The sequence below is a fragment of the Theobroma umbraticum genome, unplaced genomic scaffold (assembly GCF_002168275.2).
Source record: "Theobroma umbraticum cultivar Fairchild unplaced genomic scaffold, ASM216827v3 scaffold_4.1, whole genome shotgun sequence".
NCBI lineage: Eukaryota > Viridiplantae > Streptophyta > Magnoliopsida > Malvales > Malvaceae > Theobroma > Theobroma umbraticum.
In genome coordinates this window covers 1874741-1899211 of record NW_018397258.1, presented here as the reverse complement: position 1 = coordinate 1899211, position 24471 = coordinate 1874741, and the positions used below count along the sequence as shown (strand labels likewise).

The window sequence follows — 24471 nt, the reverse complement described above, 5'->3', positions numbered from 1 at the left end:
ATTAACCTTGAACTTTTAATTAAAGTAAATTGTTCTTAATAAAATTTTAATTTAGCTATATCAAAATTTAAGGTCTTTATTCCATTGAATTATTAAAGAGTTAAAACAATGAAAAATGTTTCTTTACTCTAAACTTTTATCTCTATTATTTGTCCCTCTTCTTATTTGCTTAATTGGTAATTTTCTCATTAAATTAAATATTATCTTTATTTTTATCTATCTATAGTCTAATTACCTTGAACTCTATATCAAAGTAAATTATTCTTAATAATATTTAACAATATAAAAAATAAAATCTTTACTCACATTCAATCTTTAGTGACCTTAAATAATGAAAATTACTTCGCGAACCAACTACTTATCCCTCCTTATATATAGGCCAAAAATTACTTGGTTTAATTTTGAAGGTAATTTTTATGAATAAACTGACCTACTGTTATCTAATCTCACTTTGATTATCCAATGCAATTTTTTCACATCAAAAGGGACAAAAATGTAAGTTAACAAAGAGTAGTACTCATAAATAATTATGAAATTTACATAATTGGTAAGTTTTAATTAAGTTATATTGTCCAACCATATATATAAATATATATATATATAGCCTAGTTTTTCTTCATTGATAAATTATCTTTTCACATGCACGAACAATTAGTTAAAGTTAAGGTGTGAATCATTTCTAATATACTTGAGTTTGAATGCAAATAGTGAACGGTAATTTATAAAATTAATTATTTTGTTATTAATAAATATTTTTAATTAAATTTAGTGTTTATTTATTTTTGTATTAACATCAATATCCAAATTAAAGTACACTTTCCTTGATTGATAATTTTCTTATTAAATTAAATATTGATTAGTTTTTATTTTTATATTCCCTTGTTAACCTTGAAGCCTTCATTAAAGTAGATTATTCTTATATATATATATATATATATATATATGTTCAAATTTTGTTAAAAATATTTTTCATAAATATTAATAAGATTTATCTTAATATTAAGTAACAATTTTAATTGCATTAAATCATTTTTATTAAAAAAATATTTTTTATTATAAATATTAAAAATATTTATCCAAATTGTAAATAGAGATGTTAATTGTATTGATTGACTCTCTGTAAAAAATATTTTTTAATTTTAATAATATTTATAATTTATAATTAATATTACAAAATTTCATACAATTGAAATATTAATTAATTTTTATATGCAATTGTCTTTCAATTATAATTGTTTTTTATTTTTATTAAAATTAACTTTACATTTTAAAAATATTTGTATTTTATATAATTATTTTTTAAAATAAATAAAAACAAAGTCTTCATTGGAAGTGATATGCGAAATTACCAACTTACCCACAATCAAATCCCAAACTGACAACCTTAAACCGTTCTCCATATCTCGTTCGCTTTGAAACTGACAGCCTTAAACCCTAACAGTCCACATGATCCTAACTCGCCTCTCCCGCCAAAAACAACTACCACTCTCAATCACGGCCACGCTCCTCACGCGCCACTTCTCCACCTCCCCCTCCTCCTCAAAGCTTCGCGACCATTACTCCTTCCAGCCACCACCATCCCTTTCTCCAAACCCCCAAAACACCACCCCGAATCCTAACCCGAACAAAAAGCAGAAACCCAAATACCGACCACCGTCGTCGCTCGATCAGATAAAACCGACACATTCCGATTTGCCCTTCGATTTCCGGTTCAGTTACACTGAGAGCAGCCCGACGGTGAGGCCCATTGGGCTCAGAGAGCCCAAGTACTCGCCGTTCGGACCAGGCCGATTGGACCGTGAATGGACCGGGGTTTGTGCTCCAGCTGTGGACCCGAGGGTGAAATCGGTGGAGGGTTCGGGGGATCCAAAATTGGAGGAGAAGAGGAGGCTGCTGAGAGAGAGGATTCAGGGGACGCCTCTTACTGAGGCTGAGAGAAAGATTTTGGTGGAAAAGTGTCAGAGAAATAGAACTAAAAGGCAAATAAATTTGGGTATTGAGTACAGTTTTTAAATCTTACTCCTTTTTTTCCCCTAATTTTTAGTGTAATTCTGGCATTGTAGCTTCAGGATGTTCTTTTTCTTTTGGTCTATGGAATTTATATTGCTTTGTGTTTTCAGTATGAGTCTTTGGTTTGTATTATCAATTAGGTATTATTGGGGTTTAAGTTTTTTGTTGGACTCTGTATGATGGTTATCTGATTGATTATGCTTGTGATGGTTGATTCCTTGAAGTATATGAAGCAAAAGCAAGGAATTGAGAATATGAGATAAAAATACGGCTTTGAAAGTCACAATGTTAAAAGTAGAAGACTGTGGATAATCAAAGAAGTTATTCTGAAGATTCTAGCTTATTTTTTGTAACCTTTTGCATGTAGGGATTAGGGAGGTAGATTTTCAAGGGTCTAAAAGCTTTTGTAGGAAGCTGTGAGGGAGGGTAGAATCTCTTCAAGGAGAAGAAATGTATTTTATACATGGCCAAGCTCCCTTTTAAGTGGTTTGGCGTTGCGATTGGATCAATCTCGTCTTTCATGGAATGTTCACTACTTTCCATTGCATTGCCTTCTAGAAGATATTCTTTATGGAAATTTTTGATCGTTATTATCACAGGTTGTCTTATAGCATGGTGTTCTGATGTCTTCAATTGTAGGGAGAGACGGTTTAACACATAACATGCTGAATGATATTCATAATCATTGGAAATATACTGAAGCAGTTAGGATTAAGTGTCTTGGTGTCCCCACTGTTGACATGAGGAACGTGTGCACCCAGCTTGAGGTACAGTGTTTACTGCTAATATAGACAGTGCCCTATGTTCAGCTCTAGCATTTTGAAGGGAAGGAATTTCCTTTTCATATGGTATCTTTATGTCCTCGATGTTATGGGCTTCCCATACTTGCATCCTGTATCTCATGTATGTGTTTTATATTGACTATTGACTGACATAATATCACGTACTTACTAGATTTTCCTATGTTGTGAATTTAAGTATTATATGTGCAAATAACTATGAGATATTTACCCTTGCCACGGATTTTGAATAACTATTGCAGGATAAAACATTTGGAAAGATCATCCAGAGGCATGGTGGTACACTTATATTGTACAGAGGCCGGAATTATAATCACAAGAAAAGACCTGTAATTCCTTTAATGTTGTGGAAACCTCATGAGCCTGTTTATCCCAGGTTGATTAAAACTACTATTGATGGTCTAAGTATTGAGGAAACAAAAGAAATGAGAAAGAGAGGACTAGCTGTTCCTGTTCTAACAAAACTTGGTACTTTTTGTTTCTTCCTACTGGCTTCTAGTTTCTGGAATGGTTTTAAGTGGTTACTTATTGCAAGTTAAATTTGCAGCCAAGAATGGTTATTATGGTAGTCTGGCACCCATGGTCAGAGATGCTTTTCTTGTCAGCGAGCTGGTGCGTATTGACTGCACGGGACTTGAAAGAAGTGATTACAAGAAAATAGGCTGCAAACTCAGGGTAAAAATTATATTTCTTTTAAAGATATATTTTAACTTTCTTTGCTGAAGGGATTGGCAGTATGATACAAGTTTATCTGATCAGCTTATTAGCATACTCATGCTTTCTTTCTTCCCCATTATAGTCAAGAACTACTGATGTTTCAATCTAGCATACATATCTGCATTTTCAATAGCTTTGTGAGCTTATTTCTTTTTAGAGGGATATAAACCTACTATTCCACACTGTTTGTTTAACAAACCTTCCACAAAGTGATTTGCAAGGGAAAAAGAAGGAAGTTGAGTTGCCCTTGGTCCTTGTATTCCCGTATTGTGCATGTTTAAAGTTTCTGTTATGGGAACTGAAAATTGGAGAACTTTGAAATGTTTTTTTTTCATCTTCTAAACGAATGGCCTTGCTGATCTTATGCACTTGTAATGCTTTTCAATATTAAATTTTTTAGCCAACTTCTAATTTTGGTACAGGACCTGGTTCCTTGTATCCTTGTGACATTTGACAAGGAGCAGGTTGTGGTGTGGAGAGGAAGGGACTACAAGCCTCCAGAAGATGGGCGTTTCTTCAGCGACCGAGAATTTTTTGATGAGCCAAGTGGTGATGTGGAGAGATGTGATAGCTCGGATGAGAGAAATGGTCAATAGGTCTGCATCTGTAATATCCCCCAAATGTATTTATTTGCACTTATCTAAGAAATGAAAAAGATGGAAATTATAGGATCAAAGATCTTGGAGAACTGCATGATCAGATGAATGTATTTGTCTGTTTATTAGTTATTACGTACTCTTCAGGATTCTCACAACTTCAGAGCAGATTGTAAATCTTTGCACATGCACTGTATTTGTCAGAGTTTAGATCTGGAATATAATATGTCATCAACCACGATTGCATCTTGGTTTTCAATTTTTAATAGTATTTTTTCTCAACCCTCACTCTCTCAGCTTGCATCCAATGATAGTGGTTTTTTATTTTCTCTAAATATATTTTTTTTAAAAAAAATTCCAACAGTTAGGAGATTATTGCTAAGTGCCAACTTGTTTTCTTTTCGTGCAAGATTGCAAGTCCTTGTAAGCTTAAGGTTGTGAAGTTCCATGTGGTTGAGATTTGCATGGGCAATAAGTGCAGGGTCTAGTAATCCTGTTTGAACATTATTGAAGTGGTGTTGGATCTATCTTATGTGTCTGTTTCTCTAGGCCAATAGGTTTTATGCAAAAACTAGGTAGTGGCAGGCACCAAACATTTCAAAATCAAGTTGTTGAAATGTCAAAAACAATCCCTCCTACCCCTACACCATTCATATTGGCATGCCGACTACAAAGGGATGGAATTCAATTTGTTTGCCCCTTTAGCATGTGGAAGTATTAGGGAGAAAGATGACGGGCTTGGTTATTCCAGCCATCAAATGCAATTTGCCAATTTTGAAAGTAGCGGTGGCCGATGATGGGTCTCTTTTTCCAAATTCTGGCTGACCCTGGACCTATATTGTTAAGGTCCCTTGTTTTCTTATTCAGGGGGGATCCAGGGCTGTAAACGACCTAAGCCCGTGCCCAAATGAGCCTACTGTATGAGTCCAATCCAACTCCATACACGACGAGTTATTTGGTGAACATACAGGTTCAGGTTCAGCTTGCGGAAAAGATCCCACGTTCGTTAATTGCTGTATTTGAACGATTTCTCTCTTTCTAGTAAAATTCTAGCTTTTAATACCATATTAATGTGAGAGTTTGGTAGAAGAATGCCTTCTTTTATCTCCTATTCTCCTGGCGTTGGGAATAACCCAAACGATTCACACCCCGATAGCGAGAGGGGCATGAATGCGTGCTGTCCCCTCAAACTCTTCCGTCACCAATCAATTCACCTTAACACTGTTTAATGCTTAGGTATTTCAGTGTTGGAAAACGGGACACGAAATGGCTCCCACACTTTCCGACAAAGCAGCTAACAGGAGCCACGAGCATGTTGGCTTAGGGTGGGAAGTCCCCTATTATCTGTGTCTTTGGCTCAGCGCCTGTCAGGTGTACTCTTTTTGCCTTAATATCATGGACAGATTGCGATAGGAACTGCTACCTGGAGGGCTCCCAGGAACCCCACCTCTTCCAGCAGAGTTTGAACACGTTTCTCCTCCCCCCAAATAGAATGGCGGTTGATCCTAGACCAGCAGACGAGGATTCAGTTTGTGCCACTTGTTGGCACAACACCAAACGGATTTTGCCAATTGTAGATGACAACCTTGCGAAAGCAATGGACGATCCCCTCCCTCCCTCTTTCGGGAATGGACTAATGGTCCTGATGGGCTATTGCAATTTTCACCCCACACGCATTTGGATATTCCATGCACCTAGACCAAGCTTAAAATTGATCAATCCTAAACATTTATTAGGGAAAATGGGTTTTTGTTAAAAATCACTTTTAAGATTCTTGTTTAAAATTAATTAAAATATGTATAATATTTCAAAAAAAATATTTATTTTATTTAAAAATATTTAAATATTTTTTATTTTTTTATTATTTTCAATCAAATGTTTATATTTTTATTTTGAACCAAATAGATCTTAATAATTAACGATTAATTAATTATAATTAATCAAAACATCACGTATAATTTTTTATTCATGTAACATTGATGCGAAAAATAAAAACGTCACGTAATTATATTATCATGTCACATAAATAAACCACGTAACCATCCATTGTGATATATTAACATACCACATTAATATAACGTAACCTAAAATAATAAGTGATGTTTTTACTAATGCTAATTAGTTGACAGTTAATTAACCGTTAATTAAAAAGATTTAATCTACTCAAAATAAAAATACAAAAAAGTAATAAAAAATAAAAATTTATTTTAAAACTTTTAAATAATTCATTATTTATTTTAGATATTATGCTGTTAAAAATAAAATACTATTTATAATAACATTTTTGAATTCAATACTATAATTAACAATTAATTTGTAATTTTTAATTCATAAAAATAATATATTACTTAATTTGATAATCTTAAGGGTATCTTTTGAATACTCCTTTAACAAAATAACAAAACTCAATTTTTTTAATTTAAAAAATACCTTTATCTATTCAACTAGAAACTATATGAACATTGTTATGATTTTCAAGCCACTAAATAAGATCTCTTTATTAAATAATAATCTTAATAGAAACTTGTTAGTAAAAATGCAAAAAAAAAAAGCCTAAATGAACCAAAATTTTCACAATTTATTGATATAATAATATCTTAATCATAGCTGTAACATTAATAAAAAGAATTTAAAAAACAAAAAGGTATTTATTATATTATCTTCTTTCTTTTTCTTACGTTAGTGGTAGCATTAATTTATTTCAAAATTGGAAAAATATAATCCAAACAAAGGCATAAGGACAAAGAAAAATACAAAACCATAGTTAAGAAAAAAGATTATAAGATAAGAGAAAAAAAATAAGGAGCCCACATGCAAAGCACGTGGCAAGATAAAATAAACGGACAACCTTTTTCCCCCTTTTCTCCTCATTTTGGTCGGAAAGATAACAAATTCAAGTCCGCCACATAAACCCCAAGTCCACTTTCCTTCACTCCCTCCAAACTTCACTTTCCAGCTCTCAAAAAGAGGGATCCCAAGAAAGAGTTCAGCTGATTCTTCATTCTTGATTCAGTAAAATGGCGGAGCATGATATGACCTCGCCCCTCCTTTCTCCTCGATCGTCCGATCAACCCCAAACTGTCCTCATCGTCCCCGACGACGAAGATTCCGAACCCGCCGACCGGCCGCCATCGAATCAGCAATCTTCCCTCCAAGCGGGCATTCCTCTTCAAAATTATAATCACAGCTACGGGAACGGGAACGGGAACGGCCACGTCAGCTCTCCGAATCCATACGAGTTTCTCGGGTCGGACGGGTTCTCGGTTCCGGCACCAACCACGATTGATCCGTTTCGAAACGGGACGCCTTTTGTTTCTGGGGTTTACGAACTGATAAAGATATTGCTGTGTTTGCCGATTGCTTTAGCGAGACTGGTCTTGTTTGGGGCGTGTTTGGCAATAGGTTATATCGCGACCAGGATAGCGTTAGAAGGGTGGAAGGATAAGCAAAATCCCATGCCGAAATGGAGGTCCAGAATCATGTGGGTCACCAGGGTTTGCGCTCGCTTTATTCTATTCTCTTTTGGGTGAGTTAAAAATCAAAATTATTTTCTCTTTGAGTTGAAAGTTTCTGCTGCTTAGTTCACTACGGTTGAATTTTTTTTTCTTTTTCTGTGAATCTTTTCCTGCAGCTATCAGTGGATTAGAAGAAAAGGAAGACCAGCTCCAAGGGAGGTTGCTCCAATAGTTGTATCTAATCATGTATCGTATATTGAACCTATTTTTTATTTCTATGAATTATTTCCGACAATTGTTGCGTCGGAGTCCCATGATTCCATACCCTTTGTCGGAACTATTATCAGAGCAATGCAGGTAATCTAGGATGCAAATTTGGTTAATCTGTTTTGTAGTTGCTGTTTGTTTTATGATCGTACTGAATTCGTTGTCTTTTACTTTGTAGGTGATATATGTTAATAGATTCTCACAAGCATCAAGAAAGAATGCTGTAAATGAAATAAAGGTAGAAAGTTTCTTTGACATTTGAATTATACTTGTTTCACAAAGTTGTTCTGAACTCTAGGAAATGAAAACTATGGTAATGTTCAATTGTTCATGAGTCTAAGTTAATTCTAATGAAGTAAATTATATAATTTTTATCAATTTATAAGCTATTTGATACAGAAATGTGCTTTCAAGGATCTGAATACAGAGAAGGGCTTCATGTGATACATTTCCTAGACTGCTACTTTTTCCTGAGGGAACTACAACTAACGGGAAGGTCCTCATTTCATTCCAACTTGGTGCATTCATCCCTGGTCACCCAATTCAACCCGTAATTGTTCATTATCCCCATGTACACTTTGATCAATCTTGGTAGGACTTGACTTCTTTGGTGAAAACTTTCCTTTTCTCATTTTTTTCATCTTTTTATTTTCTCTCTCTAAATATTTTTGTTGTCTTGTTTAGGGGGCTCATTTCTTTGGCTAAGCTCATGCTTAGAATGTTTACTCAGTTTCATAATTTTATGGAGGTATGTCATGGAGATTACTTGATTCAAATTTTTAGTGTTGTGTTCCAAAGTTAGCAAATGCGCATTCTGTTTAAATCTAATTTGCTATGTTTTTAATTGACAGGTAGAATATCTTCCTACCATTATGCCCCCTGATCATCAAAAGCAAAATGCTGTACTCTTTGCTGAGAGGGTGAGTTTCTGCTTGTAATCAATCTAGTTTTGTTACTTTATCTGATGTTTAATGTGTGTATTTTGAGTTTTTAAAGGTTAAACACCCGGTCTACATATTATGAAATTTGCTGGAATTTTTTTTATAGTAAATTCTAAGAAACTTTAGTTTTTATATTTTCTGGTGCTTGACTTTCATTTCCTATGGTTGCTAGTGAATCTTTAGGGATACGTTGAGGTATTCTGTAGTAATGTTGGGTTTTGTAGATTGTTGACTAGTTCATATGTTTGTCTGTAGACTGGTCAAGCTATGGCAAGTGCTCTCAATATTGTACAAACATCTCATTCCTATGGGGATTTAATGCTCCTCATGAAAGCTGCTCAGTTACAACAGGTATGTGCTTCTCCCTGTGATTGTTTATGAAGCTTTAAATTGATGAAAATTGAGTTAACTTTGTTAGAAACTGGGGTTCCATGACATGTGGTTCATCTTGAAATGCAATCATGAGGCATTACAACTTTTCTTCCTTTCTAGTAAAGTAATTGGAAATAAAGATTTTTAGTTATATCAAATATCAAGAAGATTTGGGATTGTGATTTCTATAAGTTGGTGGTATGATTTAGTAATTTATGTATACTAGAAGAGTCATTATTAAGCCTTTTTTTATGTTTCTTAAGAACAGAAATTTGCTAGTTTATTTACTAATGCTGTTCTTAGTTTAAATAGTAAACTGTCCTCACTAATTTTAGATTTGCTATATTTACTAAGAGTGACATAGCTGAAGCATATGTGACCATTGAAGCAATTGTGCCCAACAAGAATGAAGATGGGTAGGTTTATGTCCATGTTTTCATAAAATTCATCTGATATAGATTGGTGAGTATAGAATAAAAATCACAAGAAGGAGACAATACTCTATTTAGTTTAGCAGCTTACTATTTAAGTTAAATTCACAACTCCTTGTGAGTGGATGTATCAATATAGGATCAAGTGACTAATCAATTAATTCCTAGTACATATTCTGACAGTATTAGCTGCACCTCCTTTCTGGAATGGTTGCTGGTAATGACTGCCTGGCATCTGAATATTTACTTGTGTTAGTTTTATGCTTAGAATTGAATCAGTTGTCCTTTTATAGTTTGTGCTAATAGTTGTTTAACGTAAATTTTGCAGGAAAAGCCTTGGAGTTATATGGTTGAAATGGCCAGGATTGAATCGGTGAGTCACGCATTGGGACTCCTCATATTTGAAACATACCCGTATTCTTTTGTCTTCAATGAAATACATTTGCATTTTGAAATTGATTTAACCTTGTCTACATTGGTTTCTATGAAGGTTCTTGCTCCTATGTTTTTTTCCAACCACTTCCTCACTTAGTAAACCACTTTATCTCATTTTTCAGCTGTACCATATAAGCAGTTTGGAGGCTGTGGACTTTCTGGATAAGTTTCTTTCCATGAATCCAGACACCAGGTATTGCTAAAGCATTTCTGATGAGAAAAAATATTCTTTTTTCATTTTGTTGAGCCAAATCAGAGTAGCAGATGCTAGACTTTTATAACTATACCACCTCTAATTCCGGAACACTGAAGGATATTTATTTATTTCTTTTTCTAGTAATTTTTTAAGTTTTGAATCATCTCCTCTTGCAGTGGTTGTGTTAAACTTCATGATTTTTTGAGGGTTCTACAACTAAAGGCTTGTACACTTTCTGAAGAGGTCAGTTGCCCTTACCCTGTCTATTGATGTATGAATATGGCCTGTTGTTGATCAAATAAAGTCGAAATACTTTTGAGTATTTTCTTAATATTTGCTTATTGTCATGACATTTTTTCCTCTCCTCTATTGTGATTATTTTCTCGGAATATAGATATTTGGGTTCCTTGATGTGGAGAAGAATGGATCAATTACATTTAAGCAGGTACATGTTTTCATGTTGGCATTATGCTTTATTGTTTTGCTAAAAGTAGCGTATTCATGAAAAATTATTTGCTCTGGCCATCTCTAGAGAGTCTTTGTACTTTATACACACAACCAAATACATGCCCCATTGATTAGATTTTATTTACCCTCTTCTCCTGCACAAAAAATCTAAATTTCACCCCCTAACCTTCTCCCATTAATTTGTGAATCTGTGGGCTCACTGCGTTTCCTCTGCTAGTCATGATTTGTGAATCGATGGACTTTGTCACCTTGCCACTACCGCTATTATATTGTCTTCAGTTATCAATATTTAGTAGTCTGTTGATGTCCCAGTATTAAAGCAAATTAAGAGCAGATGTAGAGAAGATAACTCTCTAGAGGCATATTTTTCTTGGTGATAATTTTTGCATAGTCCTTTCTGTTCAATTTCGGATATCTCTTGCAGATGAATCTCACTACATCTTTCAGTGTTGTTATTGGTTGCTTTATAAAACAAAAAACTATATCATTAATGGTTTCCTTATAAAACAAAAAACTATTCCTTACCCTGTCAGTTTTTATCTTGTTCTATGTTTTGTGTATTCTCTGGAAGGTTTCCTAACCATCTGAATTGAGTGAGTTCTCTATGTTTGTCCCTGATTTCGATATTAAACCTTCACCTGAATTTTGGTCCAAAGACATCTTAAGCAAAATTTGTTTCCATAGATGGCTCACTATAAATTATTCCTTCTTCCTGGCAGTTCTTGTTTGGATCAGCTCATGTTCTGAAGCAGCCATTATTCAGGCAAGCCTGCGAACTAGCCTTTGCTGAATGTAACGTGGAGGGAGAGAACTACTGTATGGAGAAAGATGTATGTTGTTCTTTCTTTCCTTCATCTGTACTTGGTCATTTTTTTTTTCATCAGTTTAACTTTTGTGCACTTATGCTCAGAGCATTAACTTAACTCTATGTTTCTGATTGCTTCTGAATCAGTTGGCAGATATTTTAAGACACGCAATTCCAGAGTTGAATGAAGATGAGGTAATAAAAAGAAGCTATCTAGATTGTTAATGAACAATTTTTTTTTTAGCTGTCATTTCTAACTTGATCCAACCTGCATGTCACTGGCTACTTGTAGATCCATGGGCTGTTCAATTTATTTGATACAGACAAGGATGGGAGGATAAGCAGAGATGATTTCTTTTCCTGCCTGAGAAAGAATCCTTTGCTGATAGCGCTCTTCACACCCAGATTGCTGCATAGAGACACGTCCAAAGCTGGTGATAGAATACTGGAGGAGATTGTGTGATGTATGGGCCGTTGTCTTTCACAATAGATAGGTTTTGGATTTTTGTGTACTATCTTCTTCACTTGTTGGGTTTTCTTGGATATGGAAGGGAATGGATTCTTGCTTATTGTCATAAGTCTTTTAAAGAACATGGGCCTAATAGGTTTTTTTGATGTTGCCCATGTTGTTGCTCACATGAACGAATATTCAACAAATATAATTGATTTGCATTTACTTCTTCTATAAAGTTTTATTCATAAATTTTAAATTAAGACACAAATGTTAAGAATTATATCTCTTATTAAAATAAACGAAGTCTAGACATGGAATCGGAGAAAGTTGGATGTGTTTTTTCCAACCCAGGATTACGAGCAGAAAGGGCGAAGCCTTTCCCAAACGGAAGTTAAACCGAAAATAAAGAAAAATTCAAAAAGCAAAGGTGGCAAGATTCGCCCTTTTTTTAAAAAAATTTTATGCGTTTGACATATCTACGTCACAACTACGCCTCTTAGAGCTAGCGTTTCCCCTTTAGTTGCTGCCTAGCTGGCCTACACTTAGGTACTTGACGTCCCTCCCCACTGAATGGGTTTGTGAGGTTTTCCCAACATCGTCGTCTTGATCGGACTTGGATTTCCTCTTTTTGGCTTTATTTTTTCTAATTCATGGAAGATCGTTGATAATTATATATATTAAAAACAAGTTTATCATTCAGGTCATCAGTAATGTAATCTGTTTAAAGTTAAATTTAATAATAATTTGGTTATAATAACTAAGTCTTGCCCTTCGCTCTATCGGAAATAAATTTTGTAAATACGTTTTTATATATCCATTTGTTTAATGACTAAGTCGGTACATGATATTATATTTAACATAAAATTAAGATATTTTATTTATTTTCTTTGAATAGCTTAGTATAATACTAGCCATTTGAATAGACAGAAAACACAAAAAAAAAAAAAAAACAAAAATGGTTTTGATTTCGTCGTTCCCATTTTGAAAAGGAATTAGGGTAAAGATCAGATTAAAAACGATGATGAACAATTGAAAAAGCCAAAGTTGAAGTGTACATCAAGAACCGGAGAACGAGCCTCAACAGCGACCGTTGTTTTTCAGCATTAATGATTTTAACAGTGGATCGCTTCTCAAAATTAATGCTCGGAAAAGTTCATATGCGTACTTACATTACTCAAACTTTCTAACTATTGTCCGAAGTAATTGATATATCTACCTCAACATATGACAGCTAATCCACGCCCAAACATTTATCTTAAAAACATCAAAAAAAAAAAATGAATCAACATCAATGGTAATCAAAAGGAAAAAAATTTATGAGATAATATTTATTTATCATAATTTTAGAAAATTGAATAGAAGAAAATAAAAAGATAAAAAAATAATATTGTAGATGAATTAAAAGATAAACACTAGATTAATATTACGTGAACTCAATTATATTTTCTCCAATTTTGGTGCCAGATGGGAATGGTCATATACTATTCCAGTGGAAAAAGTAGAATTAAATAAGGTAGGAAAATTGTTTGGTTGCACTGTGCTTCTTTGTTTTATATTTCTAGCTGTTAATATAGTACAAACTCATCAATATTTCATAATGGATACTGATAGACTTATTTTAATCTTTTTCAAATACTAAGTAGTACTTATTTTATATATATTTTTTATTCTCGATGCCAGTGTGGGCAAAACTGGCATCATCCCATCTACCTAGTTTTTACTTAATTCACACTCCTGTCGAAAGCTCCCCACTTGGGTGCAACAGGATCCTTCTTTATTATTATTACTATATAAACTTGGATTTATTATAATGTTAATTATATTTAATTAATTATGAGTTAAAATTTATTTTAATTTAAAATAAAAATATATAAAAATTTAATTAATTGTAATAAAAATAAAAAAATTTATTTAAATTTTTACTAAACAATTTAAGAATTTTTTAAAGTGTTATAGCGTAAAAATTTGAGTGGTGAGAATTGTCTCTTAAAACGTGGGAAGAGAAAAAACAAATTCCCATCTTTAGTTTCCCTTTGTCCTCGTCCTCTTAAGCGCACAGTTCCCACGTGCTTGCAGCTAGGTAATAGGTTACGTCAGAGCTGTGATCCAAGGGTAGAGGGTGTGGACCATATTCCTGTACATATGTCACGTGGGTAAATAAGGGCAAAGATGAGCAGTGACAGCCCTTGGTAAAGGAATCACAAGGTTCAAATGTTGGCCCAAATTGGAGGACCACCCTACCCTAAGACATCTGGGTTCTGATCCTCAAGAACTTTCTGAGGAATTTAAGTCTCCAGGCCATAACTTTCCACCTTTCTCATTTTGTTTATCATAAAACTTTCCCAGTGCGTAACCTCACAAATCCCGAATGTAATATGGACCATTCGACTGAAACCTGATGGAATTAAGTATTGAAAGGAGCACGGCACGCTTCGTGGTCCCCCTCGTAGCAAAACTGAGGCGCGTTTGTCAAGTCTGAAGTGAGCAGAGAGAGAAGAAACAAACGGGCGCCCCCTGAAGTCTTGGACAAGCAAACCTAAGCCGAATACCCGCAAACGGCAAAAAAACCAACCAATCAAACTCACTGACAAGCGACAAGTGTCGGCAAATTAACCTATTTATTTCATAAAAGAAAATAAAGTAAATAACTGAATAATGGGTTGGTCATATGATTTTTTTAAAAAAAATCTAAAGGCATAATGTCAATTTCCTCCCACCAATCTGTACGTATAGGAAAACGGATGGCTTTGCATTTATGTATAATTAAAAACACTTGTACCTTCTGATAATTTTATAATAATTGACCATACACAATAATCTTTTTGGTACAATGTACAGTGTTACATATGTCTTTTACGACATTTCACTCTATTTTTAGATTGAAGCATTCATGAATGGTACAAAAAAGAATCCATTAAATGAAAATTTTAACTAATATAAAATCTACAGTAATAAGAATATAAGAATATAATTAATTCTTAATATATGATTTGATAATGAAAATAATACATATTTTTAATAAGATTTTGGATTTCTTGAGCTTCCATTTAATATTAGAATGTAATTTATTAATTTGATTAAATGGTGTAATAGATTATAATATTGTCAGTTCATTAACATTGTTACATCGAATAAGCTTAGATAAAAAGATATAAAATAAGATTAATAATGTAAATTCATATTTTATTATTTGAAAAGATGTAAGGCATATAGTACATTTATATTATATTATGTTTAAATCACAATTGTTTTTCTTGCAATTGTTGAGCATAGGAAAGGACATTTTTCAAGTGAAGTTAGGCAAACTTATGAACAGAGGAAATAGAATATAATGCATAGTAAAAAGAAAAATAAAAAGTTGTTACCCGAGAAATGAAAAAACAAAACAAGTCGAAAAGGCCAAAAAGGAAAAGAAGAGAACCGTCAGTTCGAAAACGTTGGCCTTTCTCTGACTGGCCACAGAAAAAGAAGAGGCCAAAAATCCCGTGGGGACTTCTCCATCTAAACGTGGATCGAGTAAACATTGAAGGGTTGAGTGGGGTTTCTCTCTCTCTGTCTTGTTTGGTATCTGTTTTAGTTTTTTGCGGGTAAAAAAAGAAAGTAATGATCAGGACATGCGTGAGCTTTCGAACCCTCATTGGTCTGCTGTGTACGGAAATGTACGGACGACGTTGACGTGTTCAAACATTGTACCATCCCCACTTCCCATTTTTAACTGGCTACTGTTTGCTGTTTTCCTTCGTTTCTTTTTTGAACTTCAACAGCAAAACAAAGGAGGAAAAAAACCCAAAAAAAACAGCAAGAGAGAAAGTAAGAAGGTCTTGACACATAGCACAGAAACCAGATCCTTTGTTGCAAATTCATTAGACTTGTCAACCCAAGCTTTGATTCCTTCTTTTTCTCGATCTGTGCAAAATGTTTTAGTATTTTAGTAATATAATTTTCTTTTCCTTTTTTCGTGTAAGTTTTGTCTTGGGGGATTGTATTATGAGTTTACCAAAACAAGCAAAGCAAAGCAAAAAAGAAAGAAGAGGTTTCGAGTAAAAAAAGAGAATTATTGTTGTAATATGCAATATAGTATAATATCTTTATTCTTTTTACACCTGTGAGACCACGCAGTGTGCACATTGTTGTAGTTACTTAATATAGGTGGGGTTTGAGGAAGCAAGGGAAAGCAAAAGGATAGATGAATAAGGAAAGGTTATCATGTGTGGGTTCGCTTTTTCTATCCTTTGGTGGTGACTAAAAAAGGGTTTGCCCAATAAATCAATCACAATAAGATATTCTATCTTGGGTCTTCTTGGCTAGCCTTCACAGCCATCAGATTTTCTTGGCTTTCTTCCTTTTTTGGTCTCCTCCTCCTCCTCCTCTAAGCTTTCTGGGTTTTGTTTTGGATTTTGCCTCTTTGGTAAGTAGAGGCTAAGCTTGATGATCTCCTTTTGGACGTTTACTTCTTTAAAGCTATTTAATTGAAGCTCAAGAGGGATCAGATCACCCAAAGAAAATACATGTTTCTAAGTTTATTGGATTTTCCAAATTTTGCTCACAGGCTTCTTGGCTCCTTTGCTTCTTCTTCGTCTTCTTCAAGATAAGAAAAGTTCCAAGTTCTTTCCTTGCCTATTTGGTAAGGTTTTTTCTTCTTTTCTTTTCCCTCATTTTCTTTTCGACCAAGGGGCTTTGTTTTTCACACTTTTTGGTGCCTTCAAAACAGTTTACACCAAAGAACATTTTGTTTTGCTGTGTCTTGTTTTCATTGAAGCCATCAAACCGCAAAAATATGCCTCAGTTCCCTCATCTAAGCTTACAAAATCTCTATTGTTTCTCATCTTTCTCGGCCTCTTTGTTCTCTCTCATCATTTAAAAGGCTTTCTGGGTTTCACTTGGTTGGGTCTCCTCTTTACCTTCAAGTTTTGCTCATTTTACACCCTTAATTAATTTGCTTTGTTCTTGCTTCCTAGGGAACTACGTTTTTTTTTTTCATCTTTTCTCTTTCCCTGAAAGTGAAACATTTTCTGTTTTTCTGTTTCGCGTTTTCTTAGTGGTTTTTTGATGCTGTGTATAGTGATAATGGCTTCATGAGTTTTGTCTGCTTGAAGGTGCGGAGATGGTGAGAGGGAAGACTCAAATGAGGCGCATAGAGAACGCCACGAGAAGGCAAGTAACCTTCTCTAAGCGGCGAAATGGATTGCTAAAGAAGGCTTTTGAGCTATCAGTTCTTTGTGATGCTGAGGTTGCTCTTATAATTTTCTCCCCAAGAGGCAAGCTCTATGAATTTGCAAGTACTAGGTATGCTGAGTTCCTCATTTTCAATACTAAATCACTGCTGTAGTATCCTGGCCAATCTGTGTGCTGCCCACTTTATCTGATGAACTTCACAATTTTCTTGAATGTGATCATCCGAGTCTTTCCTTTTTCTTTTTGCCCTTTTAATTAACTACTAATTCCGTACCATTTTCTTTGTTATAAATGGGATTTGCAACCTAGGGTTGTATCATCTGACGCTGCCCTCTCTCACACGTACACACAGTTAAACAAGTATAGTTTGTAAGTTAGATCTTAATCTCCCATTGATTTCTGTAGTTGTTTTCCTTTTCTTTCCTTTTCTATTGAACGTTAAACAGTTAAAGAAGCTGAAAAGCTGAATTATTCTTGAACTCGTTTAAAGTATCCTCCATTAGTGTTTCATACGATGGAGGTTGCCTTTCTGTGTGAGTGCCTGTCTACTTTGTTCTTCATGTGGGGTTTCCAACAATCATATTAAACTAAAATTTTTCCTTACTAATTCCGTATTCTTGATTAAGTGGTAAATGCTGTTTTGAAGGAGAGTTGGCTATTCCTAGTATAATGGAAAAAATGCTTTCTTTTTCATTTTTGTGGTTTTATTTAGTGGGGTGGTCTTGAAGAGGCAGGTGACCTTGGGTATATTGTATTTGTTACAACAAATAACAGCTTACTGACTAAAATGTAGGCTTATCACTAACATAGAGAAAAATGACCTAGCCGTTCTCCCCAAAAAGAGACCTTTCTTTATTGAAATGTCCTTCCTCCTTAACCATTTAAAACGTTTTCCAAAATGGTGCTTACCCAAGGTAAAGGGTACAGCTCCTGGTACAATTTCTGATACCCTAATTTATAAGTGGAGCGGGGGAGGTACTGTCTGTTTTCATCAGGTGCAGTGATTACCTTTGGGATACACAGATTATTGGGTGTGCCACTGTTTTCCCTTTCAAGGATGTTACCTAATTTTCCAAGGCAGGCACAATAAGATTTGTAGCTTGACATTATCTTACCCTTTCCTAAAGTAGAAAGGGTGCCATGAAGTGATGTGGGAATGCTTGTGCTATTTGTAGACATATTGGTTTCACCCATTGTATTGGAGTCACATCCTCATTCCCATCCAAACCCACTACCGGCCCTCTTGATGTACTTAAATTAAAAATGTTAATCATTGCAACTGACTATATGACTAAACTTTTTCCTCCCTTGTACTGTTTGATTCAACTTCAATTACCTCCATTTTTGATCTTATGATGTTAATCCTAGTGCATGAAGATGAAATATTGCCAAATGTGGATAAAGGAAAGGAAAGCTTCATGTAATACATGTAGGATGAGAAACTTGATTCACAACAAATAATCCTAATATCCCATCAAGCCCCCTAGTTCTTAAAGATCAACGGATAAATTTATACAGCTATGGTTATTGTTGAAAATGTTTATGGCATGTAGATAATTTCAATTTCTTTCTCTATTTCCTTTTATTGTTTAATAAAAGATATGAAGATTCTTTGGGTGACTAACCTCAGGTGCTATTCCATTTTACCAAAGTCAGGCATACCTATAAGACCTCTCAACCAAAATTATTTCTTTCTTTTTTCTGTTCTCTGATTTGAGGTTGATATGACAATTAAGCCAACTATTTACCTAGTTTAATAAACTTTCTTAAATCCAACTCAGAACCTTAAACTTGGGAAAATGCTATATATCTTTTTTTGGTGAAATTGGGAAAATTTCTATAAGTATTAGCAAGTTTTTTTTTTTAATTTGGGGTTATATTGTCATTAATTAATTTGACATCCTATGTAAAAATTTTATGATATCAATGTAAAACTCTGCAGTGCTGCTCGTGGGATTTTCAGTTTTACTTGTAAGCAGATTTTTATTAAAAGAGTTTAGAAAAGAGTCCCAAACAAAGGAGAGATTGGACAGAAGTCGTACAATGACACATCCCTAGAACACTGACAACATCAATTTGTGTTTTAGGTGTTAGTCTAATCCTCAGAACTTTGATGGTTCCTACCCTTATATAGGCAGCAGGCATCTGAGCCCTACTACTATGATTTTATTTATGTACTCTTTGCCCAATCATATGTACCTCTATGGATTCTTCAGTATTTCATTCCCATGCTGCTGCTTGTGAAGTCCAATAATTTCTCTCATTCTCATCAGTTTGTTGGCAATGGTTTTAATTTTAATTGACTTGCATTCAGTTGCATCTCTTTGTTCTTCAAGCAATTGGAAGATAGGCTACATACGTGATGTCTCTAATAGGTATCTCTAATCTATAGGAGAAACAATGTAGTCTTGATTGATGGTGTTATTATCCTTTTCTAGGAAAATCAAAATCCCATATTCAAATTTCCCCTTTTACTTGAGTTTACTCACCATACTAAATTACGAATTGAAAACTAAGATCATGCTCAAATTTGGAAGCCATGATAACATTTTCTCCTGTTTATGACATTTGGTATAACATTCTCCTGTTTTACTTATGTTTTCATTCCAATATGTTCTTGAAACTGTTCTCTTTTTAAATATTCATTTCCCTTTTTTCTTTTAAAAGACTCTAAAACTTTTCAAATAGTTAATAAAGTGTTAGTATTGCAGCCACAAGAACGATTCTTTATGGCATCTACTGGATTACATGGATGTTCTATCCTTATTCAATTTGGTTTATATTCAACTTGCATCTCTACATTTGATCTGGTCATTGGCCAACAATGAAAGATCCTTCATTTATTTGCTAGCATTCGTTTGTGTTAGCAAGTCTATTTCCTCTCATCCAAAAGCATTTGCGAAGTGAATATTTCCAATCATTTTATCAAAAAAACTAAATGAAAACAATACTAATCATGGATTTTCTTTTTTGAAAGAGCTGAATTTATTTTTTAAATGACTTAACAAATTTCGATTTTGCTATTTACACTAGTGTAACTTTGCAATGATAATAAATATGTTTAAACCCTCAAAATTCTCTTATTTTTATTATCAAAATATTCAATGTTATAAAATAAAGAGGTGGAAAAGAACATATGTTGCGTATTGGTTACCCCATTTCCTACACCTGAAAACTTACACTATCAATAAATTTAAGGTAGCCATAGTTGATTCTATTGAGGGCTTTCTTTCTTGGATGGTTAACACTAAAAGCATCAATAGCCCTTTCTGATCAAGTGGAGATCATGACCTTGAGCATTGAAAGCCACCTTTCTTATTTCACATGTTATTGCATTAACACTACTCCTTAAGCAGTAGCACCCCTTGCCATTGCTTTCCAGGCAGTTTCAAGTAATTGCATAAAACCTCACTTGATGAATTTGATCTATGTAGCACTTAGTTGATTGAGATTGTTATCATGTAACAGGAAGCCATTTGATTGTTCTAAGAACTTACCTTCAAGTAAATTAGCTGCATAAGATTTGCAGGTCTTCCTTGATCTTCCTAGGTGATGCTAACATTGTTAAATTTTTTTGCATCTCCTGGATGTTTGAATTGCAGTAAGGCTTGCTCATTTGGTAGCCAGTCTTGGGTCAGCAAATTAGCAGCAAGAAAATCCAAAAAAAAAAAAAACTAAAAAAAAAATGATGTAGGAGCGTCTAGGATTCTATTTAGTTTTTTTTTTTAATTTTAATTGATTTAAGATTTTTTTTATTCTATTTAGATTAGGTTTTTAGTATTTTTGGTCTAACCAACCAAAGTGAGATTTTAACTATTTTTCACTTTAATGAGATTTCTAACCTTGTCAAGATTGGTGATTCACCTTAGTGAGGTTTCTAATCTTATCACGATTGGTGCCTTTCACAATGTCCAAGTGTCTTCACAATGCCTCGACATCAAATATAGATTCCATCTTTAATTGATTTAACAGACTGCATACTTTTGCTTATATTGAATTATAACATAGAGAACTGATATTGCTACCACGAACAAAATCTCCTAGAAATGAACATAATGCAACCAACTTTTATCTTAAAAGGGCATAATAATACTAATATTGATTTGGCTGCCACTTATATTGCTTACCTTTTTGTTCATTTTTTTTATAAATAAAAAATAAAGATATTTGTAGGAAATTAAAATTATATTTTGATTGGGAAATGAGCACATAGTTAAAAGGTAAAACAATTCAAATATAATGCTTCAACATTTTGCTTTTATATCTTACCATTAGTTTTTCTTTTTCCTTTTTAGGAGCACAAACAACATCCTATAATAGAACCCAACAAAAAGAAAAAGCTTCATCCATGATTTCATATTATCATTGCATGATTTTCTTGCTTTTTAATGACTACACAAGTTGGCTTGACATCCATACCATGTATATGAGCTTTGTCTTTAAGGATTTTGTGTCGCTTTTTCTTTCTTTGTTTTTGGCAATAAAGTGCATAGGGCGGCCCCAAATTGTATTATCTTATCAATCTCTTCGCAGTTGACACATCCAGTCCTCTTTCACACACAGTATATATGCAATTATTGGCATAAATTCCGGGAACACTTAATAATGCCATCTTTCTTATCCTCGTCTACACATGTTTTAGTTTCAACAAATGATGGTTCTTTTAACTAATGCAGCAGAGGGGAATGGTACATATAAACTATTTTTGAAGTATGATCAGTTTGTAATTGAACTTTCGTATCGTTTTATGATATGTAATGTATTCTCTGTGTTTGTCTTTATTGTATGTACACACATGAAAACTTTTGGGTCAAAAATTTTTTAGCATTTCCAAAACTTGTGAATGATCCTATCTGGATTTCATTTCCAAGATTTCAAAAGTTGTAGTAGTTTTTACTGTGAAAGCTGAGAAGCATTGATTGTACTGCTATTGGTTTTCGTTCTTCAGCATGCAGGAGACAATAGAACGTTACAACAGGCATACGAAGGATACTCGAACCAAGCCAAGTGAACAAAACATGCAGGCAAGGCTTTTTCTAGCTTCGGTTAATCCTTTCTCTTTGTGTGTGTGCATTAGCTAGTATCCAATTGTTGTTTTCTTTTTATTGCAACAACATAGGCCATAGCACATGTCAGTTTCGGGTTTGGATTGGCTATGAGCCGTATTTATCGGTTATAAGACGGCGTAACATCATATTGATTGAGAGCTTGTGTTTCGTTTTTCTCATGCACATTGATTGAAATGGCAGCTTCTGAAGACTGAAGCAGCAAACATGGTGAAGAAGATTGAGCTTCTTGAAGTTTCAAGACGGTACTAGGCCTAGTTCAAGATTTTTTTTTTCCACCCGAATGTCGTTGATTAGTCATATTCCTAGAAATACTTTGAAATCCTAAACAAGGGTTTTGAAATTTGAGTCTGCAAATGCCTCAGGAAACTACTAGGAGAAGGCTTAGGGTCATGCTCGCTAGAAGAATTACTGCAGTTAGAACAACAGTTGGAAAGGAGCGTAAGCAGCATAAGAGCAAGAAAGGTTAACTATGGAAACAATTTATATCTCAGTTTTCTCGACATATTAAAAGATGAAAAATCTAACATGCTTAATCCTTGTCTACTTTTCAGGCACAAGTTTTCAAGGAACAGATGGAGCAATTAAAAGAAAAGGTAGGCCTTGAGCATTTTCAATAATATATCGAGACCTCAACACAGTCAGAGGTTTTCATGCTGATTATATTGATTCCAAGAGCTTCTAACAAAAAGATAAGCGTCAAAACTATACATAAAGAATTGCAATGTCGGAAAAGGAAAAGCTTATTTGATTGGGGCCATGGAAGAAATAAACCAATGAAACTGATTCTTCTTTGCCTTTCAAAGAGTGACTACCTGATTGCTGATAACTGTCCTACTCTTTTGGCCAAAACTCAGGAGAAAGTCCTAGCTGCTGAAAACGCAAGGCTTTGTGAGAAGGTAAGGAATTCGGATAGTTTACAAGGATCCCCTTTTGACATTGTGTCATCAATATCTTTGATACAAGAAACGCTTCAAGCTTGTCTTCTGCTTTCAGTGTGCTATGCGGCCATGGCAAGGATCAAAGGAGCAGAGAGAGAATGTTCCCTATGATGAAAGCAGTCCAAGCATAGACGTGGAAACCGAATTGTTCATCGGACTACCAGAAAGGAGAACAAAATGCTTCCTGCTACAGAACTGATTGATGGCAACTTATCCCATCCCTAGCAAATATGAATACAAGGCAAAAGTTCACATATTACGCATCTTAGTTTTGAATAAAATGCATACCAGCAATGCTATGGTTAGTGCAAAAATGTTCGTTGCAGAAACTACCATGAGCATGACCAAGGATTCGCTACATAAAACCTAATATCTTGGAGCATGGTACATGTCATGGAAATGCTTCAATATTCTATTAGCCTGTATTTTAGCGGATCAATCCTGCTGCCTCAGGATATATTGATTGTCATTCAGCAAATGTTTTTATTTTAAGGGAAAAGAAACTTCTGCCATTAAATCAATGCCAGTTTTTACAATAAAATTGTTGCTGTAATTTATATCTAGGAGGGACAGTGAACTCTGTTGGCTCACGTGCATCAAAATGAATAATACTTACCCAACGCAAAAATCATGTGGCAAAATGTCCAAAATTGATGAGGGAATCCTCTCATGACAGAATTCAGTGCTCTGCCCTGTCACCATTAATGGCAATGCCAAATGAATGAGCTTCCACCTCAGACTCTCTTACATCTTGTCAGGGAAAATCTCATTGCAGTTGACAATGAACAAATAAATACTTGAGATGGCTAGCGCTTCACAAAGAAACCAACTCAACGGCCACTAGCTACCCACAAAAGCATCATCAAACGCCATTTATTGTGAGCATAGAAAGATTAAAGACTGCCTTCTTTTTTCATTTCGGGTACGAAGGAAGGCCAGCGGCCCTGATTCCTGAACAATGAAACTTATGATGAGCAAATGGTAATGTCATGACTCCTTCATCTTAGCTTATATATAGAAAAAGGAAAAAAAAAAACACATTATAATTAAACCTGGAAGGCAAAAGAAAAGAAGAGGAGAGTGGAAGACACAGAGATAATGAACAGCACGGGGTTATTCCTTATGTTTTAAGAGAATGTAGTAAAGTACTATCTGTACAACTTACCATAGACGTCGGATTTGGAACCCAACATTCAATTACCAGGTCCAGGATTTAATGCCCATTAACTGGGCCAACACTCTCCTGACCAAGTTTCCCTGGAATTTATTGACTCGTTCAGTCGCCGTATTCAACTAAAACTTTTGTACAGATAGCAATAAAATTCGAGCTTTTGAGGCTCTC

At 34.3% G+C, this 24471-nt stretch overlaps 3 protein-coding genes across 5 annotated transcripts; all 3 read left to right on the top strand.

Moving 5' to 3' along the window:
- The first annotated feature begins 1401 nt into the window (after window positions 1-1401).
- LOC110413759 (RNA-binding CRS1 / YhbY (CRM) domain-containing protein) lies at window positions 1402-4369 on the top strand. Of its 2 annotated transcripts, none has more exons than XM_021424705.2 (5): window positions 1402-1993; window positions 2650-2777; window positions 3053-3278; window positions 3358-3485; window positions 3992-4369. In XM_021424705.2, the coding sequence occupies exons 1-5, from the start codon at window positions 1447-1449 to the stop codon at window positions 4121-4123; spliced, it is 1161 nt and encodes a 386-aa protein (XP_021280380.1). In that variant the 5' UTR covers window positions 1402-1446; the 3' UTR covers window positions 4124-4369. The 2 variants fall into 2 exon arrangements, with proteins under 2 accessions (XP_021280380.1, XP_021280379.1); XM_021424704.2 differs by having other exon boundaries at window positions 3950-4369.
- A 2637-nt stretch (window positions 4370-7006) lies between these two features.
- Window positions 7007-12182, top strand: LOC110413514 (calcineurin B subunit-like protein). Its single transcript, XM_021424356.2, has 14 exons — window positions 7007-7649; window positions 7755-7935; window positions 8024-8083; window positions 8273-8436; window positions 8530-8593; window positions 8697-8765; window positions 9042-9137; window positions 9918-9962; window positions 10147-10217; window positions 10397-10463; window positions 10615-10665; window positions 11408-11518; window positions 11641-11688; window positions 11786-12182. Exons 1-14 carry the CDS (start codon window positions 7141-7143, stop codon window positions 11954-11956), a joined length of 1707 nt encoding a protein of 568 aa, XP_021280031.1. The 5' UTR covers window positions 7007-7140; the 3' UTR covers window positions 11957-12182.
- A 3941-nt stretch (window positions 12183-16123) lies between these two features.
- Window positions 16124-23670, top strand: AGL20 (AGAMOUS-like 20). 2 transcript variants are annotated; one of them, XM_021424855.2, is made up of 9 exons: window positions 16124-16355; window positions 16497-16571; window positions 17044-17233; window positions 22071-22146; window positions 22372-22433; window positions 22554-22653; window positions 22743-22784; window positions 23046-23087; window positions 23185-23670. In XM_021424855.2, the coding sequence occupies exons 3-9, from the start codon at window positions 17052-17054 to the stop codon at window positions 23326-23328; spliced, it is 648 nt and encodes a 215-aa protein (XP_021280530.1). In that variant the 5' UTR covers window positions 16124-16355; window positions 16497-16571; window positions 17044-17051; the 3' UTR covers window positions 23329-23670. The 2 variants fall into 2 exon arrangements, with proteins under 2 accessions (XP_021280530.1, XP_021280531.1); XM_021424856.2 differs by lacking the exon at window positions 16497-16571 and having other exon boundaries at window positions 16125-16355.
- Window positions 23671-24471: the final 801 nt, after the last annotated feature.

Excerpts from the sequence above, each read along its gene's own strand:
- LOC110413759 (XM_021424704.2), top strand. The coding sequence starts at position 1,447 with ATGATCCTAACTCGCCTCTCCCGCCAAAAACAACTACCACTCTCAATC. Across the intron at positions 2,778-3,052 it reads ACGTGTGCACCCAGCTTGAG|GATAAAACATTTGGAAAGAT; the intron begins GTACAGTGTTTA and ends TAACTATTGCAG. Across the intron at positions 3,486-3,949 it reads AAATAGGCTGCAAACTCAGG|GACCTGGTTCCTTGTATCCT; the intron begins GTAAAAATTATA and ends ATTTTGGTACAG.
- LOC110413514 (XM_021424356.2), top strand. The coding sequence starts at position 7,141 with ATGGCGGAGCATGATATGACCTCGCCCCTCCTTTCTCCTCGATCGTCC. Across the intron at positions 8,766-9,041 it reads CTGTACTCTTTGCTGAGAGG|ACTGGTCAAGCTATGGCAAG; the intron begins GTGAGTTTCTGC and ends GTTTGTCTGTAG. Across the intron at positions 9,963-10,146 it reads AAATGGCCAGGATTGAATCG|CTGTACCATATAAGCAGTTT; the intron begins GTGAGTCACGCA and ends CTCATTTTTCAG.
- AGL20 (XM_021424855.2), top strand. The coding sequence starts at position 17,052 with ATGGTGAGAGGGAAGACTCAAATGAGGCGCATAGAGAACGCCACGAGA. Across the intron at positions 22,434-22,553 it reads CTTCTTGAAGTTTCAAGACG|GAAACTACTAGGAGAAGGCT; the intron begins GTACTAGGCCTA and ends CAAATGCCTCAG. Across the intron at positions 22,785-23,045 it reads TGGAGCAATTAAAAGAAAAG|GAGAAAGTCCTAGCTGCTGA; the intron begins GTAGGCCTTGAG and ends GCCAAAACTCAG.